This window comes from Caenorhabditis briggsae (genome assembly GCF_000004555.2).
Source record: "Caenorhabditis briggsae complete genome, chrII, whole genome shotgun sequence".
NCBI classification, from domain to species: Eukaryota; Metazoa; Nematoda; class Chromadorea; order Rhabditida; family Rhabditidae; genus Caenorhabditis; species Caenorhabditis briggsae.
Genome location: NC_013486.2, coordinates 15,078,742 through 15,104,399, shown reverse-complemented (window position 1 = coordinate 15,104,399; position 25,658 = coordinate 15,078,742). Strand labels below are relative to the sequence as shown.

The 25,658-nt window shown below is 33.8% G+C and overlaps 5 protein-coding genes across 5 annotated transcripts; 2 read left to right on the top strand and 3 right to left on the bottom strand.

Annotated features, from left to right (window-relative positions):
* Positions 1-1,190: 1,190 nt before the first annotated feature.
* Positions 1,191-2,296, top strand: CBG17057 (the record flags this gene model as incomplete). Its single annotated transcript, XM_002632043.1, has 5 exons — positions 1,191-1,297; positions 1,352-1,733; positions 1,782-1,929; positions 1,975-2,126; positions 2,174-2,296. 5 exons carry the CDS (start codon positions 1,191-1,193, stop codon positions 2,294-2,296), a joined length of 912 nt encoding a protein of 303 aa, XP_002632089.1.
* A 4,280-nt stretch (positions 2,297-6,576) lies between these two features.
* On the bottom strand, positions 6,577-8,438 carry CBG17059 (the record flags this gene model as incomplete). The annotated part of the gene is made up of 4 exons (XM_002632044.1): positions 6,577-6,874; positions 6,899-7,012; positions 7,102-7,121; positions 8,298-8,438. The coding sequence occupies 4 exons, from the start codon at positions 8,436-8,438 to the stop codon at positions 6,577-6,579; spliced, it is 573 nt and encodes a 190-aa protein (XP_002632090.1).
* A 1,874-nt stretch (positions 8,439-10,312) lies between these two features.
* Positions 10,313-10,689, bottom strand: CBG25766 (the record flags this gene model as incomplete). The annotated part of the gene is made up of 2 exons (XM_045243094.1): positions 10,313-10,389; positions 10,434-10,689. 2 exons carry the CDS (start codon positions 10,687-10,689, stop codon positions 10,313-10,315), a joined length of 333 nt encoding a protein of 110 aa, XP_045099934.1.
* Positions 10,690-10,901: 212 nt separating this feature from the next.
* Positions 10,902-13,419, bottom strand: CBG25765 (the record flags this gene model as incomplete). The annotated part of the gene is made up of 2 exons (XM_045243093.1): positions 10,902-10,956; positions 13,364-13,419. The coding sequence occupies 2 exons, from the start codon at positions 13,417-13,419 to the stop codon at positions 10,902-10,904; spliced, it is 111 nt and encodes a 36-aa protein (XP_045099933.1).
* A 6,125-nt stretch (positions 13,420-19,544) lies between these two features.
* CBG25764 lies at positions 19,545-20,596 on the top strand (the record flags this gene model as incomplete). Its single annotated transcript, XM_045243092.1, has 3 exons — positions 19,545-19,675; positions 19,732-19,800; positions 20,503-20,596. 3 exons carry the CDS (start codon positions 19,545-19,547, stop codon positions 20,594-20,596), a joined length of 294 nt encoding a protein of 97 aa, XP_045099932.1.
* Between the last annotated feature and the right edge of the window lie 5,062 nt (positions 20,597-25,658).

Below are 25,658 nucleotides of genomic sequence, written 5' to 3'. Positions count from 1 at the left end.
AAATTCAGAAATTCCAGGAAATTCAGAAGTTCAGAAATTCAGAATTTTTGAATTTCTGAATTTCTGAATTTCTGAATTTCTGAATTTCTGAATTTCCGAATTTCTGAATTTCTGAATTTTTGAATTTCTGAATTTCTGAATTTCTGAATTTCTGAATTTCTGAATTTCCGAATTTCTGAATTTCTGAATTTTTGAATTTCTGAATTTCTGAATTTCCGAATTTCTGAATTTCTGAATTTCTGAATTTCTGAATTTTAAACACTATTTTCAGTTCACAGAGAATATTAGGACCTGGGGGAGGGGAGGAATTGCTGGGCGGCGGCGTGGATCTTATATGCTTTAGTCGGCGCGTGAATCCTATATGCTCGCACGATGCGCCCCTAAATGTTTCGTATTGCGAGCATATACGGCACCGCGCGATCCCATATAACGTTCCTCGCGATCCACCTGTGAAAATATCGAAATTCTTGATTTTTTTTCAAGTTTTCTCAAATCTAGGCATGTTTAGGCTCGTATTGAAGCTTGGAACCTTCAAAATCAGAAATGAAGCTCAAAAAAGAACAAAACTGCAATCATATGCTACTTACAAACCAAAGTCACCCAAAAGTTTAAAACTTGGGGTAATATGGTATGCTAGAACTCTTTTTAAACAATTATTTTAAAAAATCCATTCTCACTTCTTTTCGTTCAAATACGTCATGAAATCAAATCAATTTTATTCTTATCAGTGTTGAAATTTCCCGTTTTCCTTGCTAACTCTTAAATTGTTTGTCTCTTCTCTTTTCAATTTTCTTTTTTTTTCAATTTCAAAAGACCTCATTTTCATCTTATCAATTCAAGAATTATCAGAAAACTGGGCACTAAAAACTTATTATTTTCTGAAATATCAATCTTTCTTCGTACATAAATCAAAATCGGAAAACTGAAACTTCAAAATGCATGATTTCTGATTTAAAAATTTACCTATGATTCTCAAAAACTGTCTCAAAGTATCTAATTTTGAACTTTTTTTGAATAAGTTGTGCACAAAAATTGCTAATCACTGAATTTCTTATCACTCCCTTCCCCCACTTTTTGGTTACACAGTTCTCTTTCTACTTTCTACGTTTAACATTGATATTATCAGTTTCGCTCTTTTTCATATACATTTTTTCTCAATTTTCAGCTTTTCCAGAAAATTTTTTTTTCAGATGACTGAAAGAGAATTCACTCTGAAACATATATTCACTGATGTTGAGAAACTCGAGCAAGATCAATCTCTCTATAGTCCAATAAAAGAAAATTTTGGAGTTAAATGGTAGGTCTAATTGCTCATTTTTTAAATTATATTTGTATGTCAATTCAATTGCAGGAAAATAAATATTGAAAAAAGAAACGAACACCTCGGAATGTATTTATACACAAATGTGACGGAAAATCAAGAAATTCACACTAATTCTATCCTGAGAATATTCTCGAAAAACCGGGAAAAAAATCATTCAAATTCTGGGAGTGATTTATTCAAAAATAATGGGGATGACTGGGATAATTGGGGTTGGCTCTATTTTATTAAATGGAGAACTTTGGAAGATGAATATCTGGATGATGGAAAATTGGAAGTGGAAGTTCATGTGAAAATAAACAAAATGGTTGGCTTTCCGAGAGAAGAATTAAGAAGCTTTGGGGAGGACATGAAACAATTCTCCGATGTCACATTGAAAGTAAAAGAGCGGAAATTCTATATTTCGAAGTTGGTGAGTCATTTTTTCAGTTTTTGTTTTTCATCTATTCAACTTTTTCAGTTCCTCTCCTCTCATTCTCCATATTTTGCTACTTTATTTTTGGGAAGATTTCAAGAATCTGAGAAATCAGAAATCGAATTAAAAGATGTCAATCCTCAAGACTTCCAATACTATCTTGAAGTTCTACATCTAGAAAATAGAATTGATGGTGTGTTACTGTACTTACCGTTTATTTTGAAAAGAGCAATTTCAGATGATACTGTCCAAGGAATTTTATCAGTGGCTGATATGTTCGACACTCCTAAAATTGTCAAAAAATGTGAAGAATTTTTGGTCAAGGAATCAAAACAGGGATTGAAAGAAAAGTTGGAAATGGCTGGAAGTTACAGGTTGGAAGAACTGAAAGTGAGTGTTCAGAAGATAATTTTAATCTGAAAAATTGATATTTTCAGAAAATGTGTCTTAATCAGATCAAGTCAAAAGCGGATATTAGTTCAGTTATTTCAGAGGATCCCAAGGGAATGGACAATGAAATTCTTGCAGAGCTTCTCAAAAAATCACTTGTTTTCAATTGAATTATTATTCTTCGTTCGCAATTCATTAATTTTTTTTAACAACAAAAATGTAATTTCTGTATTAATTCAAATTCTGATAATGCTCAAGTCTGATAATTTACATAAATTTTTATCAACAATGAAAAAAAATCAACAGAACAAAATAATTTTCTATCATCTTTTTCATGTTACAACAACTAACACTTAGCAATAAAAAACTCGTCTTTTTCATCTCTTTCTATGACTAATACACAAAAATATACTTCGAATTTTAGAATTAGCAATGAAAAGCGTAGAATATTATTCCTCATCTCTATTTCGTTCATTAAAACCAGTGTCTTCTTGCTAAGTGTCCATTTTCATTTTAAAAAGATTATGTATCTTTTATTTATACAAGTTTTTCTTTTTCCTTTAAATTAAAAAAAAAAGATCTAGATCATCTAGCAAAACGTTGGCAGGTTGTGATGAACCATAATACTGAATATATTACTCACTGAAATATTTCATACGTTGAATAAATTTGTGTTGAAAAAATGTCAAAAAATGTAAAAAACTTTCGGAACAACCTGATATTTCATCAAATACCTTCAAAAGCCAAGAATATCAATATTTGCTAAAATCCAGTTTGTTTTGAGTTTCTTCAAGTCGCATTTTGCAATTTCACAAACGTCAGCTTCTGAACGTGAAATTGGACGGATGAACGGAATAACTGGAATTCATCGTTCCATTAAACAAGTTTTGTTCAATTTTTAGAGAAACATCTTTGTTGACCTCGATTTTTGCTGTAAAAGTTTAGATTTATATTTTTTTTCAACAGCAAATTTGGGCGCTTCAACCTAACGTAAACACTCTAATAGAACGCCACCGGATCGTCTACTTTGAGCCTATATATCTCACTTCTTTTGAAAGATATCAACAAGTTGTCAACTAATAAAATGTTTATCATGATATCAGCAACATGTTATCAGTTGATCACTTTTTGATATCTCTCACAGAAAATGAGATACATGGGCTCAAATTTGACGATTCGAGTGGTGTTCTATAAGAGTGTTTACGGTATTTATCTTGCTGTTCATATAGGGGTTTCGGAAATTTTCGAACTTTCGAGATTATATGAAATTTTGGATTTTCAAAACATTTTTTCGAGAATTTATCTGTTTTCAGAATTGTTCATTTTTCGAAGTTTGTTTTGGAATTTTTAGAAATTCCGGAAAAATGAATTTTCCAATTTTTTCAAGATTCGTTGAACTTTTGGGTTTTTTAGATTTTTTTAATTTTTCAAACTTTTTTTTCAAAATTTATCTGATTTCTGAAGTTTTCGATTTTTCAAATTTTTATGAATTTTCGCAACTTTCGGAGTTTTTTTTTTGATTTTCAGATTTTTTTAATTTTTTGGAGTTTTTTGGAAATTCAGAAATTCAGAAGTTCAGAAATTCAGAAGTTCAAAAATTCAGAAATTCAGGAAATTAGGAATTTTTGGAATTTCCGGAAAAATGAGTTTTCCTTTTTTTCGCCTTCAAAACTCAAAAAATTACCTGTATTGCTGCCTGTCTAATCCTTATCACTGATGAATTTATCAGAATACCTGAAAAAATGAAATTCTCATTTTGAAAATTTGAAAAAAAACCTTACTTTTCGAAAAAATATAAAACGGAGACTTCTACACACGAAGTCATGGTAAGGACTATCTGAAAATAAGAAGATTTCATTTCCTAGAAATTTCTAGAATTCGAAAGAAAACTCACAAAAAATGGAAAATCAATAGACATTCATTCACATAGCCTCGGAAAATAAAAATAAAATTGTCTAGGAACCCGGTCGACCTTTTTCCTCTCTTCCTTTTTTTCTCTGCCTCTCTCCTGAAAATCAATACTCTCTCGCTGTCCCATCCATCAAATGGTGTTTGATAGTTTTGGAGGTCGTTATCACCCTTCAAAGTTTCTCTACGTCTCTCAAGGAGGATGTACTTTCTGGCCCATTGTCTCCAGATGTGTTTTGGGACCTTGAAATATAGGGGATGACTAGAAAAGATTAAAAATTTCATAAATTTAAGTTCAAAATTCGAATTCAGCATCAAATTCCCTTCAAAATGAGCCCAAACACGACCCATTTTTGATAAATTTGAAATTTTTGAAAAATTGAGAAAAATTTTTTTTTGAATTTATTTCAAAAATTTAGAAATTCTAGGTATTTTCAAAGTGCTCAAACTAGTTTTTCGAGGTCATCACAAAAATAAAAAAATTTTGACTGCTGGAGGAATTGAACTTTTGACCTTCTGGACCGTAAATTTCGGTGTTAAAACCCACTAAGCCATCTTGAACACTTTTTTGAAAATTGTCATTTTCATCGCTTTATAGTGGTTTTTTCGAGTTTTTTATTGATTTTTTGAAAATTTCTACATTTTTTAAACCTAGAAACTGCCTAGATACTAAGAAATTGTCGAAAATTTCTTTTAAAATTTTTTAGCCAAAAATGTTATTTTTCGAATTTTCAAAAATCGAAAAATTGAAATCCAGATGTTCCGATGTTCAAAAATTGCTTCTGGCCCATTGTCTCCAGATGTGTTTTGGGACCTTGAGAGATAGGGGATGACTAGAAAAGATTAAAATTTTCATAAATTTAAATTCAAAATTCGAATTCAGCATCAAATTCCCTTCAAAATGAACCTAAACACGACCCATTTTTGATAAATTTGAAATTTTCGAAAAATTGAGAAAAATATTTTTTTTTGTAATTTTTTCAAAAATTTAGAATTTCTAGGTATTTTCAAAGTGCTCAAACTAGTTTTTCGAGGTCCACACAAAAATAAAAAAGTTTTGACCCCATAAGGAATCGAACCCTTGGCCTTGTGGACCGTAAATTTCGGTGCCAAAACTCACTGAGCCATTTGGGACACTTTTTTGAAAATGGTCATTTTTGACTGTTTTAAATCGTTTCTGATGGTTTCTAGTTGCTTTTAATATTTTCAAACAATTTCAAATCGTTTAAAATGTCAAGATGTGTTTTGGGACCTTGAGAGATAGGGGATGACTAGAAAAGATTAAAATTTTCATAAATTTAAATTCAAAATTCGAATTCAGCATCAAATTCCCTTCAAAATGAACCTAAACACGACCCATTTTTGATAAATTTGAAATTTTCGAAAAATTGAGAAAAATATTTTTTTTTGTAATTTTTTCAAAAATTTAGAATTTCTAGGTATTTTCAAAGTGCTCAAACTAGTTTTTCGAGGTCCACACAAAAATAAAAAAGTTTTGACCCCATAAGGAATCGAACCCTTGGCCTTGTGGACCGTAAATTTCGGTGCCAAAACTCACTGAGCCATTTGGGACACTTTTTTGAAAATGGTCATTTTTGACTGTTTTAAATCGTTTCTGATGGTTTCTAGTTGCTTTTAATATTTTCAAACAATTTCAAATCGTTTAAAATGTCAAGATGTGTTTTGGGACCTTGAGAGATAGGGGATGACTAGAAAAGATTAAAATTTTCATAAATTTAAATTCAAAATTCGAATTCAGCATCAAATTCCCTTCAAAATGAACCTAAACACGACCCATTTTTGATAAATTTGAAATTTTCGAAAAATTGAGAAAAATATTTTTTTTTGTAATTTTTCAAAAATTTAGAATTTCTAGGTATTTTCAAAGTGCTCAAACTAGTTTTTCGAGGTCCACACAAAAATAAAAAAGTTTTGACCCCATAAGGAATCGAACCCTTGGCCTTGTGGACCGTAAATTTCGGTGCCAAAACTCACTGAGCCATTTGGGACACTTTTTTGAAAATGGTCATTTTTGACTGTTTTAAATCGTTTCTGATGGTTTCTAGTTGCTTTTAATATTTTCAAACAATTTCAAATCGTTTAAAATGTCAAAAAAGGTATTTTCGACACAATTTTTTTGAGCATTCCACTTTCTGGACCTCGAGGGAGCCTAAAACTGGTATTTTTAAAGTTCACACAAAAAGGGAAGAATTTTACCCCTGGAGGAATTGAACGTTTGGCCTTGTGGACCATACAATTTTGGTGCGAAAACCCGCTGAGCCACGCGGCACACTTTTTAAAAAATCATAATTTTTAGCGTTTTTGATGATATTTTAGAGGGTTTGAAGCTTAAAAATGTCAAAAAAAAACGACGGAAACATCTACTTTCTCAACCTTTTTGCTTCAATTCTAGTCAATGTGTTAAATATTCAAAGAAAAAAATTCATGTAAGGAAAAGGATCAAAATCAACACTGAGAAAAAATTTAAATAAATTGAGATGACAGTAAATACATGGATAAAGAAGAGATTCGAAAAAAGAAATCAATCAAAAACTATGAATTCTTCATCAGACTCTGGTGGATCAACTTCCTCTGCATCACTATCCAATACGATGACTTCCTCGTCTTCGGTGTCCGACAACACAATGAAGATTGGATCTACCAAAGTTCCTTCGCCACGAAGAGCTTGAAGACGACGACGGTGGTTTTCTCGTCTTCTGGATTGGATTTGCCTCTCGTCGACCTGCGCCATATACAGGTTTTCATCCAATTGCTCCCAATCGACATATTCGATGTTCTTCTTTTTGTCTGGATTCCGATCGATCCCGTATTTCCAGATCCTTCCGAGTCGTTGAGATCCTCACTGTTTGGCATTTGAATCGTCGTTTCCGCTTCCTCCATGAACCCCATTGTTCGATTGAATCCAATCGAAGTTCGTCAGTGTTCTTCTATGCACAAAGTGACCAAGGGAGGGACATCTGAAACACAAAATTTCGATTTTAGACATTAAAAACGAAAAACTCACATTTCTAGGAAAAATCAATGGGAAACGTAGACTTCTACACACGAAATCATAGTTGAGGTTATCTGAAAATAAAGGATTTTATACTTTTCCTATTCTAGAAAATTCTAGAATACCAGAAAAGAAAAAAAAACTCACAATATATGGAAAATCAATAGACAACCATACACATAGCCTCGGAAAATACGAATAAATATTCTGGCGGCCTTTCCATCCCTTTTCTCTGCCTCTCTCCGGAAAATCAATACTCTCTCGCTGTCCCATTCATCGAATGGTGTCAGATAGTTTTGGAGGTCGTTTGTGACCCTTAAAGGTTGCTCTGCGTCTCTCAAGGAGGATCTACTCTCTCGCCGTATTGTCTCCAGGGGTATTTTGTGACTTTGACAAATAGTTAGGAGCAATTTCAGTTAAAAATTCGAATTCAGCATCGAATTCCCTTTAAAATAAGTCTAAACACGACCCATTTTTTATCACTTTGAAATTTTCGAAAAATTGAAAAAAAATTTTTTTTGGATTTTTTTTCAAAAATTTAGAATTTCTAGGTATTTTCAAAGTGCTCAAAATAGTTTTCCGAGGTTATCACAAAAATAAAAAAATTTTGACCCCATAAGGAATCGAACCCTTGGTCTTGTGGACCGTAAATTTTCAGTGGCAAAACCCACTAAGCCATTTGGGACAGTTTTTGAAAAATGTCATTTAATAGCTTTTTTGTGGTTTTTAGGGCTCCGAGGTGATTTCAATCGATTTCTCATAGTTTATAATGTCAAAACAGACGTTTTAGGTCCAAACATTTTTTCGAAAAAAAATGTTTTTGATATTTTTTGAAAATTCCATTTTCTGGATTTCAAGTGAGCCTTCAAACCGTATTTTCTAGGTCCACAAAGGAATAAAAAAAATTTTGACCCCATAAGGAATCGAACATTTGGTCTTGTGGAGCGTAAGTTTTGGTGCCAAAACCCACTGAGCCACTTGACACATTTTTTGAAAATCACTATTTTTGGCCATTTTGGACCGTTTTCGATGGTTTTAACGTCATTTTGAGTGGTTTAATGCCAAAATGATCAAATTTTCAATCTTTTACACATCTTTTCGATCATCTTCAATGTAAAAGGCAAGTAAAGCATTTGCAAAAACAATAAAATTTGAAAAAACTTCACTTCATTTAATTGCAAAAAAAATAACGAAAAATAATGTGCAAATATGAGCAATTAATATATTCAAGTTTGGGCGGAACATCATACTCTAGCTTCAGTATCCTGAGGTACATCCTCTTGAATAACATCGAACACGATTAGTTGCATATTATTCTCTTCTTCCTCGATCGACTCCACTTTCACTGGAATTTCCATTTCACCGTTGACTGGGCGGACGCTTGGTGGCATTTTTTCATTTATCTGATCATTCTGCTGCTCTGGGACTTCATCGAAATAATTAAATATTTGTTCTCCATTTATCTGGGGGTTCAAGCCTGTCTCCTCATCAGCCACGTTTTCTTCCAATTGCCCATGAAGACTTTAATTCATTGGTGCATCATGTGGATTGGCGATCTCAGTTTGATCATTGTTAATTTCCAGCTCGCCCGCTTCTTGGTGAGGATCTGGTTGAACGCTTCGGTTTTCATCCATTGGATATTCATCCATTGGATTGCTGCCTGTCTAATCCTTATCACTGATGAATTTATCAGAATACCTGAAAAAATGAAATTCTCATTTTGAAAATTTGAAAAAAAAACCTTACTTTTCGAAAAAATATAAAACGGAGACTTCTACACACGAAGTCATGGTAAGGACTATCTGAAAATAAGAAGATTTCATTTCCTAGAAATTTCTAGCATTCGAAAGAAAACTCACAAAAAATGGAAAATCAATAGACAACCATACACATAGCCTTGGAAAGTACAAATGAGGGGTCTAGTTTCTCATTTCATCTTTTCCTCTCTCTCTTTCTCTGCCTCTCTCCAGAAAATCAATACTCTCTCACTGTCCCATCCATCAAATGTGTCCGATAGTTTTGGAGGTCGTTGTCACCCCAATTGTTGCTCTGCGTCTCTCAAGGAGGGTATACTCTTTCGCCTTGTTGTCTCCAGGTGCTTTGGGACTTTGGGAGATTGGGTTTACTAGATAAGAATACGATTTTCATGAATGCAAATGAGAAATTCGAATTCAGCATCGAATTCCCTTTAAAATAAGTCTAAACACGACCCATTTTTGATAACTTTGAAAATTTCAAAAAATTGAAAAAAATATATATTTTTGGATTTTTTTTCAAAAATTTAGAATTTCTAGGTATTTTCAAAGTGGTCAAAATAGATTCCCGAGGTCATCACAAAAATAAAAAAGTTTTGACCCCATAAGGAATCGAACCCTTGGCCCTGTGGACCTTAAATTTTCGGTGGCAAAGCCCACTGAGCCATTTGACACACTTTTTTTAAAAATGCGTTTTTGACCGTTTTTCATTGTTCCTGGGAGTTTTTATGCTATTTTTTGCAGTTTTAAGGCATTTTTTGTGTTTAACATTGCCAGGAATGATCAAAACTCGCAAAAATTTTTTTTTGAAAAACATTTCGAAAAACTTTGTTTTCCAAATTTTTGAAAATCTAATTTCTACATCTCAAGTGAGTCCAAAACTATCATTTTTGAGGTCCACACAAAAATAAAAAAATTTTGAATCCAGATGGAATCGAACTTTTGGCCTTGTGGACCGTAAATTTCGGTGCCAAAACCCACTGAGCCACTTGGAACACTTTTTTGAAAATGGTCTTTTTTGGCTTGTTTTTACCGTTTTTGATGGTTTAAGACCTCAAAAATGGTCTCAAACCTGTTTTCGCATATAAAACACCCAAAAAACATTTTCAGAGCAAAACAATTTCAGATTTTTCTTACGGAAAAAATTCGAAAAAAAAAGTTTTTTTGGCCTTTTTAGGTTTTTTATAGTATGAAAACTAGTCTTTTTTTGGTGCACACAAAAGTCAAAAAATTTCAACCCTAGGAGGAATCGAACTTTTGACCTTGTGGACCTTAAAATTTTGGTGCCAAAACTCACTGAGCCAATTGACACGCTTTTTTGAAATGGGTAATTTTTGACTGTTTTGGGCCGGTTTTGGGTTTTAAACTAGTTTTCCTAATTAAAAAGTACTAAAATGGCTAAATTTCATCTTTTCGATCTTGTCAAGTTAATGTTGCGATTTCACCAGAAAACCAGAAAATGCATTGATGAGAAAACAGAGTTTAAATTAATTTAACTTTGTTAATTTAAATCAAATCTTTTGAATTTCCATATCTTCTGTATATCCAATATCATCCGGATTGAAAAAAAAAACTGGTTCACTGGGTCCTGAAATTTTGGAATATTCAAGGTTTCCGGAAGATTTTAGTCACCTTGAATCGAATTCTTATTTTTTTTTTCGACGAGAATCGGACGACTACAATCAACAACTATGAATTTTTCATCACAATCTCCATCATCAGCATCCTTTGGTGGAGCAACTTCCTCTGCATCTCTATCCAAGACAATGACTTCGCCTTTTACCATATCCTCTTCATCTGGCTTCCGCCCCCCCCCCCTCTTCTGTCCGGCCCATGAGGCAAAATCAATAAATGCGAGCCACATATTGATAGGAGAAAATTGAGACATATTGAAGACTTGAAAGAAGAATTCTTCCGAGCTGGCAACAATGATAAGTTCTCAAGACCGCCCGCCCCCGGAAAGGAGGTCAGTTCAAGAAGTTTCTTAAAATTATATACCCAGTCACATAGTTGTTGTTCAATAAAACAATTGTCAAGATATCTCTGGTTTGAAAGTTTTTATGTCGCGTTAAGTACTATATAATGTTTCGATAAAAATTATTATGTGATAAAGGAAGTTAAGAAGGCAGTTGAGGATTCGGCAGTCATCAACATTCTGAAAAGTACAATTTGGAAAAATGAAAAAAAAATTGATAGGGAACTCACCTCTTCTTCTCAGCTTCCGCCTTCTTCTTTTCAGCTTTTTTCTTGGCCACTTTTTTCGGGTCCTTCTTGACTTCCGTGGCGACGTCCTTGAGGAAAAAGGTATTTATGAATTTTTAGACTTTTTGAAAACTTACAAAATCGAACAAATTTTTGTGCTTGTTGCGGAACTCCTTAATGTGAAAGTGCTTGAGGAAGTTCACCCCGAAATTCCTTGCCTCGCTGTCTCAGCCCACATGAACATGACCCCTGTCACCTTCTTTATCTGAAAATCATGATCATTGAAAAAAATGTCAAAAAAAATGCAAAAAAAGTATTTCAACCGCCAAACAAACCTTTCAAAATCAAAACTTTTTTATTTTCGTGTGGACCCAGTAAATACGATTTGAAGGCTCACTTGAGGTATAGATAATGGAATTTTCGAAAAATGTTTGTTCTGAAAATCTGACTGTCAATACTATATTGTTAGAAACCGTCAAAAACGCATTTTTCAAAAAAGTGTGCCAGATGGCTCAGTGGGTTTTGGCACCGAAATTTACGGTCCACAAGGCTAAAAGTTCGATTCCATCTGGATTCAAAACTTTTTTATTTTTGTGTGGACCTCAAAAATGATAGTTTTGGACCCACTTGAGATGTAAAAATTAGATTTTCAAAAATTTGGAAAACAAACTTTTTCGAATTGTTTTTCAAAAAAAAATTTTTGCGAGTTTTGATCATTCCTGGCAATGTTAAACACAAAAAATGCCTTAAAACTGCAAAAAATAGCATAAAAACTCCCAGGAACAATGAAAAACGGTCAAAAACGCATTTTTCAAAAAAGTGTGCTAAATGGCTTAGTGGGTTTTGCCACCAAATTTTACCGTCCACCAGGCCAAAGTTCAATTCCTTCTGGGGATCGAAACTTTTTTATTTTTGTGTGGACCTTGGAAAACTAGAATGCACATTATAAAAGTACCTAGAAATTAGAAACTAACCGGGTGTCTTTTATAAAATAAATAGAACTGGCAAAAGTTTTCCAGAATTTTTCTAGAAAGATTGCAAATTCGAAACAACGAAAACAACGAAAACGAAACTTATATCGAAATTTGAAGACTTCAAGAAAACTCAGAACGTCAAAAAATCAGAACTACAAATTTTACAGATTACGCAAAACTGGAACATGAAACCCAACCAAAAATTCTAACACCTGAGTGAATTGAACCTCGAAAAACGTTGTCTTATTAGGTTGACAGGAAAGTAACTGTCCATTTTTTTTATTAGTTCAGCATCGGATTCCCTTCAAAATGAGCCCAAACACGACCCATTTTTGATAACTTTGAAATTTTCGAAAAATTGAGAAAAATATTTTTTTTTGTAATTTTTTCAAAAATTTGAAATTTCTAGGTATTCTCAAAGTGCTCAAACTAGTTTTCCGAGGTCCACACAAAAATAAAAAAATTTAGACCCCATAAGGAATCGAACCCTTGGCCTTGTGGACCGTAAATTTCGGTGCCAAAACTCACTGAGCCATTTGGGACACTTTTTCGAAAATGGTCTTTTTTGGCTTGTTTTTACCGTTTTTGATGGTTTAAGACCTCAAAAATGGTCTCAAACCTGTTTTCGCATATAAAACACCCACAAACACAAGAATAATCCAGAATTAGCAATATGCACCGTCGTGATCCACAACATGTTGGCAATGTTCATGTAACTCGTGGGTACCATCCCTCCAAAAGCCAGCTAGTGGCAATTCAAAGTATCCCTCCAGTCCATTTTTTCAGGAACATGAGGTTTTTTTCATTTTTGACCTGCAGTCAAGTCAGACCTGAGCAGCTTCAGCGGGACCGTTCTCCCTCACCTACTTATAGTCCCGACTGAGCTCTATCAGATTATTGGATAGTCGGAGAGATGCAACCTCATCTAGAGAATACGAAAATTTGCACCATTTATGTGAAAAACAGGAAAAAATGAATACTTTGATTCGCGGCTAGCTGGCTTTTGAAGGTACTGTATCCACAAGTTGGGGGGTACGACGAATTCGAACGCTTCCTAAATCGAACATGTGTCAAAACAGAACAAGAGCAGAATCGAACTGTGCGAAATTCGAACTGTGTCGGATTCGAACTGTCCCTAATTGGAACGCTGTTAGCCATGGGGCGCGCTTGCATTTTTCCTTAAATTAGTGACTTTTTTCTTGAGAAAACTTAAAAAATATATAAGAATCAGTTTTATTGGAAACAAAAACAACATGCGCTAATCTTGGATTAATCCTGCTTTTGTATTATTCACAAATAAAATGGTCTTCCTCTGCAAAAAGTGAATGCCTAGAAATCAGAATTTTTTGAATTAAAATTCGAAAAATTAAACAAAAAAAAACTCACATTTCCAGAAAAATCAGTTTCAAAAAATTGTAAACCTCCATGCACAAAGTGGCCATAAAGAAAGGGGTTATCTGAAAAAAATAACTTTGATTTTCGATTTTTTAACAAAAAACTCACATTTCTAGGAAAAATCAATGGGAAACGTAGACTTCTACACACGAAGTCGTAGTTGAGACTATCTGAAAAACAGGGATTTCATATTTTTCTATTCTAGAAAGTTCTAAAACTCACAATATATGGAAAATCAATAGACAACCTCCGCACACATAGCCTCGGAAAATACGAATAAATATTCTGGCGGCCTTTCCATCCCTTTTCTCTGCCACTCTCCAGAAAATCAATACTCTCCACTGTCCCATCCATCAAATGTGTCAGATAGTTTTGGAGGTCGTTGCCACCCCAATTGTTGCTCTGCGTCTCTCAAAGAGGATGTAGTCTCTCGCTTTATTGTCTCCAGATGTGCTAAGACCTTGAGAAATAGTTAAGATTAGGATTTTAATCAAATTAATGGAAAAACTTGAATTCAGGACAACATTTCCTTCAAAATGAGTCTAAACACGATCCATTTTTGATAATTTTGAAATTTTCGAAAATTTGGAAAAAATATATATTGGATTTATTTTTGAAAATTCCATTTTCTGGACCTAAAAAAATTTTGACCACAGAAGGACTCGAACTTTTGACCTTGCGGACCGTGAATTTCGGTGCCAAAACCCACTGAGCCATCTGGCACACTTTTTTGAAAAATGACGTTTTCAACGGTTTTTAATGTTTTTTTCAAGTTTAAAGTTAATTTTTTAAAAATTTCGACGTTTTTTAAACCTAGGAAGTTGCTAAATAACAAGAAATTGTCAAAAATCTCTTTAAATTTTTTTTGCAAAAATCTTAATTTTCGAATATTTTCAAAATTTTGAAAAAATTTGAAATCCAGATGTTCCGATGTTCCGAAAAATTGCTCATTCTTCTCCAAATTTTATGAACCAGATGTGTCATTGCTCATCATAAAACCTCTCTATTTTCTATGTTTTTTGTTCTAAAAACACAGGAAATTAAAAAAATTTGTGAGGGGTACCCATTTTTAATTTCCTGGGAGACAGCTTGAATTTTTTTCAGTATATTCAGACATTTTGTGACGTAGAAATATTTTTTCTCATTTTGTCTGAAAAAACTGAAAATCGAAAAAATTTTCAAAAAAATTTTTTTTCCAAACTTCCAAAAAACCACTTTCTGGACCTCAAATGAGCCTAAGAAAGTTATTTTCCGGGTCCACACAAAAATAAAAAAATGTTGACCCCCGAAGGAATCGAACTTTTCACCTTGTGGACCGTAAATTTTGGTGCCAAAACCCATTGAGCCATTTGGCACACTTTTTTGAAATTCATCATTTTTGGCCATTTTTCTTGATTTTTTGGCGTTTTTCAATAGTTTTAAACGTTTTTTTGTAGTTTGAAAAACCAAAAAAAAAGTATCTTCAGCCAAAAAATTTCAAAAAAATAATTTTTTTAAAATTTAAATTTCCAAAAAAAAACCACTTTCTGGACCTCAAATGAGCTTAAAATGTAATATTCTTGGTCCACGCAAAAATCGAAAAATGTTGACCCCCGAAAAAATCGAACTTTTGACCTTGTGGACCGTAAATTTTGGTGCCAAAAAACCACTGAGCCATTTGACACACTTTTTTGAAATTCGTCATTTTTGACCGTTTTTGACCGTTCTTGATGATTTTTTGAGGGTTTAAAGCTCAAAAATGCTGAAAAATGACTGAAAACTATAGTTCCTTGTACGTTTCGCTTCACTTCCACCTTGAAATTTAAAAGAAATTCTAATGTTTTTGTTGTTTTTCATAATAAAAAAGGATAGACTCATTGAGAATTTCTAATTTCAATTTCTTATTAACTTCTCCTTCTCATTGTTTTTCCTTGTTCTTCGGAAAGGCATTCCGCTTTTCTGACTTCTATGGAATTTCTGATGAATTTTCAGAATTTCAGAATTTTCAGACTTTTTCTCCCATAGAACTTTTCTCTTCTAGAACAAACGTCATTCGTTCTCGAGAATGGTTTTTGATGAGTTTTTTGGGGATATAAAAAGCTCTGGAACTTTCCAGAAAATTAAAAAAAAATAAATGTTCCCAAAATTATTTTTGGTATTTTTTCATTTTCCAAATCTTCAAAAGCCCACATTTTTTATCAGAATTGAGTTTTTGAGATTTTCAGCTTTAATTTGATACCCATAATGCCCTATCTGGCTCAATTTCGCAATTTGGAGCATTTTGAGGAAAAAAGAGCACTAGCTCTATTTTGCTCAAATTTTGAAAATTTTGAGACTTCTAACCAGAATCGGGGTCCCAAGCTCACGAGCTTTTATTTGATACCCATATTGACCCATCTAGCTCCTTTTTGCAATTCGGAGCATTTTGGAGCAAAAAGAGAACTAGTCCTATCTTGCTCAAAATTCGAAAAACTTTAAAATATCAACCAGAATTGGAGTCCTGAGCTCATGAGCTTTCATTTGATACCCATATTGCCCTATCTAGCTCATTTTAAAAATTTGGAGCATTTTGGGGCAAAAAGAGCACAAGTCCTATTTTGCCCAATTTTGAAATTTTTAACCAGGATCAGGGTTTCAAGCTTTTGGGCTCTAATTTGATACCCATATTGCCCTATCTAGCTCATTTTTGAAATTTGGAACATTTTCAGAGCTCCAAAATGCTCCAGAACCAAAATTTCAATAATTTTCCGTTCCCTTTGATTTTTTCACAATCAGAGCTTCAAAAACAGCCCCATAATAGCATACCGGCTCAAAATCATGTTTCGGAGCATTTTCGGAGCTCTCGGAGCATTAAAAAATGCTCCAAAACTCAAAATCAAGCTAGACATATCAATATGGAGCTTATTTTAAAGCTCTCAACGTGACAAATTCAAATTTTCTAGTTTGAACTAACAAAAATCTAGAATTTTGTCTGAAATCTTTTTTCTCCTGTTTTCTAGTTTTTTTTTCTGCAAATCCTCCTTTTTTTGGATTTCTCCAGATTCCAATTTTCCTGATCCATCTGAAACAAAAAGAATGTTCAGCCCAAAAACCGGAAAAACGTCAGAAATTGAAAAATCCCATGTGATATTAGTTAGCTAGCTAAGCTCCGCTTTTTTCCCCTAATCCCCATTGTGCTCTTTCCGTGAGCTCTCTTTGAAATTCTGGAAAAATTTTTTTAGAAAAATTTTTTTTCGAAATTTTTCTGAATGGAAATTCATAAATTATGCAAATTGTTTCGGCTTTTCACACTTTTCAAAAAGTCCCTTTTTGACGCAAAACACAGATTTTTAGTCTTTTAGCACTTTTTTTTGGGCTCGCAGAGCACTGAAAATGCTCCAAATGTCAAAAATGAGCTAGATAGGACAATATCAAAACCAAATTAAAGCTCATGAGCCCAAAACCCTGTTACTAGATTAAAACTTTGAGAATTTTGAATTTTGAGCAAAATAGTGCTCTTTTTACTTATTTTTGCATATTTTAAAGGTTTTTTTTTCTAGATTGCTGGTAGTTAGCGATTTGAAACTAGCAAATTTGAATTTGTCACGTTGAAAGCTTTAAAATGAGCTCCATATTAATATGTCTATCTTGAAATCGAGTTTTGGAGCATTATTGGTGCTCCGAGATCCCTGAAGATGCTCAAAATCACAATTTTTGACTGGGAATGCTAATATAGGGCTCATTTAGCAGCTTGTAACGTGACAAATTTAAATAAAACGGAGTTTTGTTAAAATTTTGAAGTTCGGAGCATTTTGGAGCTCTCAAAATGCTCCAAATTTCAAAAATGAGCTAAATAGGGCAATATGGGTATCAAACGAAAGCTCAGGAGTTCGGAACTTCAAATCTGCTTGAAAATTCTAGAAAAATCTGAAAATTGAGAAAAATAAAACATGTGCTCTTTTTGCTCCAAAATGCTCCAAATTTCAAAAATGAGCTAAATAGGGCATTATGGGTATTAAACGGAAGCTCAGCAGCTCGGGACTTTGTATCTGCTAGAACATTCTGAAAAAATGTGGAAATTGAGCAAAATATGACGTGTGCTCTTTTTGCTCCAAAATGCTCCGAATTGCAAAAAGGAGCTAGATGGGTCAATATGGGTATCAAATGAAAGCTCAGGAGCTGGGGACCTCAGATCTGATAGAAAATTTGTAGAAAATCTGCGACTTTTCTGTAAAAAACGGATTTTTTTTTGGAATTTTCAAAAAATTGCACTTTCCCCATTTTCTCATGTGATCCTAGTTATTTTTTCCCAGGATTTTGAGCCATTTTTTTTCGGAATTTTTGATTCTCTCAGGTATCAAATGACAAATTTTCTTTGTCACATTTTCTCAGAAACCTGGCGTCTTATGATATTTTTTTATTTATTAAAAAAAAATAATTTTTTCCCACCAAAAATTTTCTTTTTAGTCTTAAAAAATTCTTGTGACTAGACTACCAATGACATCAAAAAATTCTAAAAAAAACCACTTGAAATTCGGAAAAAAGAGAAAATTTTCGGAACACGAAAAGTACTAATCCAAGTGACAGGTCGCCGTAAATCACTCAATTTTTTACGTCTTTTCTTTTGAAAAAAAAGTATAAATACTTGTGGTCCATAGGCCACGCCCACTTTAGTCTAGGGTACTCCATGACACTTGAACACCCACTTTTTTGTCTCCTTGTGTCTTCAATTTCGTTTTTTTAGAAATTTCGAAAAATTGAAAGGGTCCTAACTTTTCCAAATTTCTGAATTTCTATAATTTTCTTTTAGATTTGAGATCACCAGCACATGTGCTTTAATTTGATACCCATAATGCCCCATCTAGCTCACTTTTAAAATTTTGGACCATTTCGGAGCAAAAAGAGCTCAATTTGTCCTATTTCGCTCAATTTTTGAAATTTTAGTGTATCTTCAATCAGAATCGCAGTACTGAGCTCATGAGCTTTCATTTGATACCCAAATTGCCATATCTAGCTCATTTTTGAAGTTTGGAGCATTTTCAGAGCTCCAAAATGCTCCAAAACGCTCCAAATTCAAAATTTCAAGATTTCGGTGTTTTAAACAATTTTTCCGCGCTAAGAGCTTAAGAATAAGCACCATAATGGTATATCTAGTTAAAAATAGGAGTTTGGAGCATTTTCAGGGCTCGCGGAGCACCAAACATGCTCCAAAACTCGATTTCAAAATAGACATGTTAATATGGAGTTTATTTAAAGCTCTCAACGTGGAAAAATTGTATTTTCATCTCTTCAAATCGCTAAAATACCGAAAATCTAGAAAAAAACACAGGAAATTTTGATATTCAGAAAATCAAAAAAAAAACACAAGTCCTATCTTGCTCAATTTTGATTTTTTTTGAATATTCCAACAGAGTTGAGGTCCTGAGCTCATGAGCTTTCATTTGATATCCATATTGCCCTATCCAGCTCATTTTTGGAGTTTGGAGCATTTTGGAGCAAAAAGAGCACTAGTCCTATTTTGCTCAAAATTTGATATTTTTGAAGTGTTCCCCTAGAATCGGGGTCCCGAGCTCTTGAGCTTCAATTTGGTACCCACATTGCCCTATTTAGCTCGATTTTGGAATTTTGAGCATTTTGGATCAGATAGAGCACAACTCCTATTTTGCTCAAAATTCAACATTTCTGAAATTTTTGTCCAGAATCGTGGTCATGAGCTCATGAGCTTCGACCCATATTGCCATATCTAGCTCATTTTTGAAATTTGGAGCATTTTCAGAGATCCAATACTCCAAAATGCTCCAAACTTCAACTTTCTGGTGGCTAAACCACGTGATTTATCATATCTGATTATATTGCCCAAAAAATTGATATGGATCTCTGATGCATCTGGCAAAACTGCAAGAATTAGACATCTATTGTGCTCTTTTTGGCTCACAAATTGAGCACAAAACGTCTGAAAATGCGAAAGTGGAATTCCTGAGCTCAAGAGAAAAATTTTGAGCCCCATATTGCCGGGATTTGCTTTTTGGAGCATTTTCAAGGCTCTGCGAGCCCACTCAGAGCACGAGGAGCTCCGAAAATGCTCCAAAAATGGAACCCAGGCAATATGGGTATCATTTTGAAGCCCTTGAGCTTCCGATTTGGGATTTTCAGCTCTTTTTCCTCGATTCCCCTTGTTTTCTAGAAATTTCGAATTCAAAGTTTTCAGGTAATCATGCGTTTCGTCGCTTTCTTGGCTATCGCTCTTCTTCTCATCATCGCTGTCGATGCTCAGCCTTACCAGGCCTACCGTACCTACCGTAGTCCACTTCGCGATGGTACTTTTGATCATGCTTCCATGTTCAGGTACCCTTAAAAATATTTTTTTCAGAATTTTCCAAAAATTTCCAGCAGATTTTCAGATTCACCTCCGACGGTGGCGCTGGAGCCAGTGGCAGTGGAAAGCTCCCAAGGTTTGGACAGGCTTTCAGGTAGCTAGTACCACCTCTTTCCTATTTTATACCATTTTTTGGGGTTTTTCTAGATTTTCGGTAGTTTAAACCAGAAAATTGAGGGTTTTCGGGATTGTTTTTCTAGATTTTCGGTTGTTTAGCGTTTTGAAACTTGAAAATTCAAATTGTGAATTGAGTATTGGAGCATTTTAGGTGCTCCGCGAGCCCTGAAAATGCTCCAAAACACGATTTTGAGCTTGGTATGCCGACATGGGGCTTATTTTGAAGCTCTCAACGGGGCAAAGTCGTTTGAAAAGTCAGTTTTCAAAACTTTGATTTTCGAGCATTTGGAGCAGTTTAGAGCTCTGAAAATGCTCCAAATTTCCAAATTGAACTAGGTAGGGCAAAATGGGTATCAAACTGAAGCACTGGAGCTCAGGACCAAGATTCTTGTTGAAGTTTCACAAAAATTTCAAAAATTGAGCAAAATAGGACATGTGCTCTTTTTGCTCCAAAATGCTCCAAATTTCAAAATCAACCGAAATTGGTCGTGTTTAAGCTCATTCTGAAGCTAGTAAGTTGTTAAATTCAAATCTTCAAGTCAATTTCGAAAATATTGATTTTTGAAAAAGTTGTGATCAATCAAAAACTTTGAAAAATTCAAAATCAACTAAAACATATTGTGTTTGGACTCATTCTGAAGCTCTTGGCTTCCCAAATTCAAATTTTATAATTTTTCAGAGAGTACCCGTACCCACAGATCCAGTACAGCGCCTCGTCGCCGCTGTATGTTTTTGACGGTCGTCTGTACAATTTGGCGTCAGCACGCTCTTAGATCTGCGTCTTCTGCTGAATCAAAGTGATCTAAAAAATCGATAAAATTGATTTTTTTCATTTTTTTTTGTAAAATCCATTCTGATATCCTGACGACAAGTGTGTTGAAATACTAATAATAAATGTCCATGTTAAAGGTTTATTTTGAAAATTTGAAAAAAAAAATTAATTCTGAAATTCCTGAAATTTCGGAAGTACGACAGTTAAAATTCTCGACAATCTGAAAATTGAAGAATCTGGAATTCTGGACCACCCAAAAAAAAAATTCTGACGTCAATTTGGAGCACAAAAAGGAGCCAAAATAGCTAAAAGGAGCCAAAAAACTGGGAGAATTGACGACAGAATTCATTAAGTATGTTTTTATTCTCCAGTATTTTTTTTTCAATTTTTTTTTTGCAAAAAAAAAGAGAAACTTTTAAGAACTGCAAAAAGAAAAAATTTGAAAAAAGTTGATTAGAAAAATGTGTGTTGCAACATTTTTCTTATTTTTTTCGTTTTTTTTTGAATAGGGGGTGTCCTTCTATTTTTCCAAGCCCCTCTCGGAGGGCCCTTCTATTAAAGGGGCTCTTCTAATACCGGTTTTACGGTACGAGTGTTCAAAACTCAAAATGTTCAGAATTTTCTAGAAGTACTGATATTCAAAAAGTCTCGAAAAATTTGAAAATTCCAGAATTTCTTCAAAAAAAAATCCCAAAAAAGTGAAATTTCTGAAAAATTGAAAATTCGTGAATTAATGGAAAAATTCAAAATCCAAACATTTTTTCAAAAATTCAGAAAATGTCTGAAAATAGTTTTCATATTCGGGATTCCCCGCGAAATTTGGTTCTAGGCGCTGACAATTAGACGTTTCTAGCATTATTTTAAAACTTTCTGGGTTACTGTAGCCTGGAAAATACGCAAACACCGAATTTCACAAAAATCGAGGTTTTGCGCTTATTTCGCGATTTTAGACCAATTTGGCTATGGGAAAAACGAATTTGGCGTTTAAAATAATCCGAAAGGTCGTTTGCCGGTGTTTGCGGACTTTTTGGAGCTACAGTAATCCGCGAAAAACCAAAATTGAGCTAGAAACGTCTAGTTTCCAGTTTTTAGCTTTACTTGTTGTGCAAAACACGAATCTAACGAGAAAAATTAAATGATTTGAGTTTGTAACCGATTTCCTAGCCAAATTTTGGATTACTGTAGCTCTGAAAAGTACGCAAACACCGAATATCGAATATCGGGCTGAAAATTGGAATCCAGACTAATTCTGGGGTGGGAAACACGAATCTGCTCGTGAAAAGCATCAAACCGAATTTTAGAAAAAATTTTTGGTTACTGTAGTTTTGAAAATACGCAATTTCTGAGCTAAAAGCTTCAAATTCGAAAATTTCGGCGCTAAATTTGAATTTCCCACAAAAAATGAGTCCAGACACTGAAAACTAGGCGTTTCTAGCGTTATCTTGAAATTTTCGGGATTACTGTAGATTGGAAAGTACGCAAACACCGAATTATTGGAAATTCGAGATTTTGAGCTGTTCTCGCGAGTTTAGTCTAATTTGAGTATGGGAAAAACGAATTTGGCGTTTAAAATAGTCCTAAAGGTCGTTTTGCCGGTGTTTGCGGACTTTTTGGAAGCTACAGTAATCCGGAATTTTTCAAAAATTCCAGAAAATAAAAAATGCAGGAATTTCTTGAATTTTGATTTCCTGAAAAATAAACACCAAAGTGTTCATTTTTGGAATTCTTAAAAAAAGAAATTTCAGAAAATTTAATATCAAGATTTCCGGAAAATAAAATGTTTAAAAAAATGCATAATTCCAAAAATCCATAATTTTTTGTTTCTGAATTTTAGAAATTCCGAATTTCGGAAATCTAAAAAATGAAAAATTTGGAAAATTTCAAAAATTCGGCAAAAATCCAAAGTTCCAGAAAACAAAAACAAATTTCGAGTTCTTGAAAGTTTCAAAATAACAGAATTCACAAAAAATTCAACACAATCAAAGTTTCGAAACTTTGAATTTGAGTAAATTTACTTGAAATCGTGAGATTTGGCAATTGGAGAACGTCAAAAAATTTCCAAAAATCGCAAACTTCGACAGTTCTGAAGTTCTGTAAATCCTAGAAAATTCGAAACATTGTAAACTTTCCAAATTTTCAATTTTTCGAGTTTTGAAAGTTCCATTTCTCCAACTATAATCACTCCTTATGAATAGAGTAACGTGTAGACAGAGACTCGTGTCGATTAAAGGTGGGGGGACATGAAAAAAATAATGTTCTCGAAATTCCGTTCAAAGATGCCCCTCGAGGAGTTGAACTTGTGAGGACGATGATTGAGGGTGCGGCGCCGCTACTGAGCCACGACTGAGCCACGCGGGCAAAGAGAAAGCGCACGCCCGATTGCATACATGAAGGCGAGGACGACAGCTGTTCGCAGAGTGACATTAAGCGTTGTACACCGTCACGTTAGAATGGATACTCTAGCTACAAAAAAAACTACGAAAAATCTCCTGTCCCCCCACCTTTAAAAGAAAAAAAATAACTGAAAAATCGTGTCGACTTTTGTCGACACGATATCGCTCTCGGCTCCTTCAAAACGACATTTTGACTCAAAATCGCTCGACAACCGTGTCGACACGTTACTCTACCGCCAGGGGAAAAAATTCCTCTTCTTAAAGGAGGCCAGACATGAAAACTTTCAAAAGTCTAGTTTTTTGATATATGACACCGTACAGTCAGAAAATAACAAGGGACACCAAACCATAACTCCCTGTTATTGTACAAGCGAAAACGCGACCGTTCTTCCAAGCGGCACCCACTCCTCGTTTCATAATCGTTTTAGCGGCAGAAGCCGAAAAGCCCTGTGTGGTGTAGAGGTGAGCGCGCTTGTCTATCAGTCGCGCATCGCGGGTTCGATTCCCATAAGTTCGTTTTCGTTTTTTTTCTGTTTTCATGCGGCGACATCATGGAATGACAGAATAACTAAAAAAAGTCGGGAATAGTTGCCTAACATTGAAGAAATTTAGTGTATACTAAAAAAAAAAATAAATGCTCGTCAAGTAGCGCGCATTGGGTCGCAATCGCGCGATTTTCCGTCAGAATCTCGCTTCAAGAAAACTCCGTAGACTTTCGTGTCTGTCCTTTCCTTCCTCCTCTTCTTCTTCCCATTTCTTCCTGTTCTAATGGAGACGCGTCAATATAAAAAGTGTCTTTTTTTTTCCTGGGGACTTTGTCCCCAGGGAAAAAGGACACATATTCTTCTTCGTTTTTTTTTCCAGGAAGAAAAAGAAAAGTCACTTTTCCTCTTTTTCACTTCGTTTCTTTTTTCTCCAGCTGGAGAAAAAAAGAAGAAGAAGAAGAAGTTTTTCCTCTTCTTCTTCTCATTTTTCTGTCTCCCAGTTCTTCCAGTTGTCTGGAAAAACCAGGGGATGTTCCTTATTACTTTGGCGCTTTTTATTTGCAAAAAATAAAAAATAAAAATCTCAAGATTCAAAATTGTCTAAAAATGAAAAAGTTTGGGTTCAAAATGTTGGAAATTGTATGTACTAATCAAAAATAATGTTTATTTTCATGTTTGTCGTACAAATTGCAACATTTTGAACCTAAACATGACCATTTTTGGACACTTTTGAAATTTTGAAATTTTAGCAGCATAATTGAAAATTTTTGAAAATTTCAGTTTTTTGTATCCTTTAAAACCTGTATTAAAAGGGCCCTTTTAATAAAAATAATTAACAGAACCCTGTGAATGTTTCGAATTTTCTAGGATTTACAGAACTTCAGAACTGTCGAAGTTTGCGATTTTTGGAATTTTTTGACATTCTCCAATTCCCAAATCTCACGATTCAAGTAAATTTACTCAAATTCAAAGTTTCGAAACTTTGATTGTTTTGAATTTTTTTGTGAATTCTGTTATTTTGAAACTTTCAAGAACTCGAAATTTGTTTTTGTTTTCTGGAACTTTGGATTTTTGCCGAATTTTTGAAATTTTCCAAATTTTTCATTTTTTAGATTTCCGAAATTCGGAATTTCTAAAATTCAGAAACAAAAAATTATGGATTTTTGGAATTATGCATTTTTTTTAACTTTTTATTTTCCGGAAATCTTGATATTAAATTTTCTGAAAATTCTTTTTTTAAAGAATTTCAAAAATGAACACTTTGGTGTTTATTTTTCAGGAAATCACAAAATTGAAGAAATTCCAGCATTTTTTATTTTCTGGAAACTCTGAATTTTTGAAAAAATATTCACGAATTTTCAATTTTTCAGAAATTTCACTTTTTTGGAATTTTTTTGAAGAAATTCTGGAATTTTCAAATTTTTCGACACTTTTTGAATATCAGTACTTCTAGAAAATTCTGAACATTTTGAGTTTTGAACACTCGTACCGTAAAACCGGTATTAGAAGAGCCCCTTTAATAGAAGGGCCCTCCGAGAGGGGCTTGGAAAAATAGAAGTGCACCCTGTAATAGAAGGGCCCCCCCTGTGAAACTAAAATCAGAAATTTTCCGTACTTTTCAGTGGAAAATATTTCGGAAACTTTACATTTCAATAGAAATTTGTTGAAACTCTATTTTTCGATGAAATTCTTGCTAAATTTTGGTGAAATTGGCAGATTTTCATGAATTTCGAACGAAACTTCGTTGAATTTTTTGATGCAAATTTTCGGAAAAAAACTGGCCGGAAAATAGAAAAGCGCTCTCTAATTAAAGGGCCCCTCTAATAGAAGGGCCCTCCGGAGGTACCTTGGAACAATGGAAGGGTCCGCCCTTTTAATACAGGTTTTACGGTGATTTTTCTTGTTGTTCCTTCATTCTCCAGCTGATTTTTCATTCTCCGTTTTAGCCATACTTTTAATCCGGGCCTTTATTCGGAAGTGCTGAAGCTGAAGTTCTGAGATTCAGAAATTCGGAAATTCGGAATATCAGAAATTCAGAAATCTAAAATTCTAAAAAATTGAAAATTCCAAAATATTTCGATATTCCTAAATTTTAAAAGTTCAGAAATTTATAAATTCTATGAAACCAAAAATTCAAAAGTTCCTACAAATTCCAAAAAATCGAAAATCGGTAATTTGGAAATTC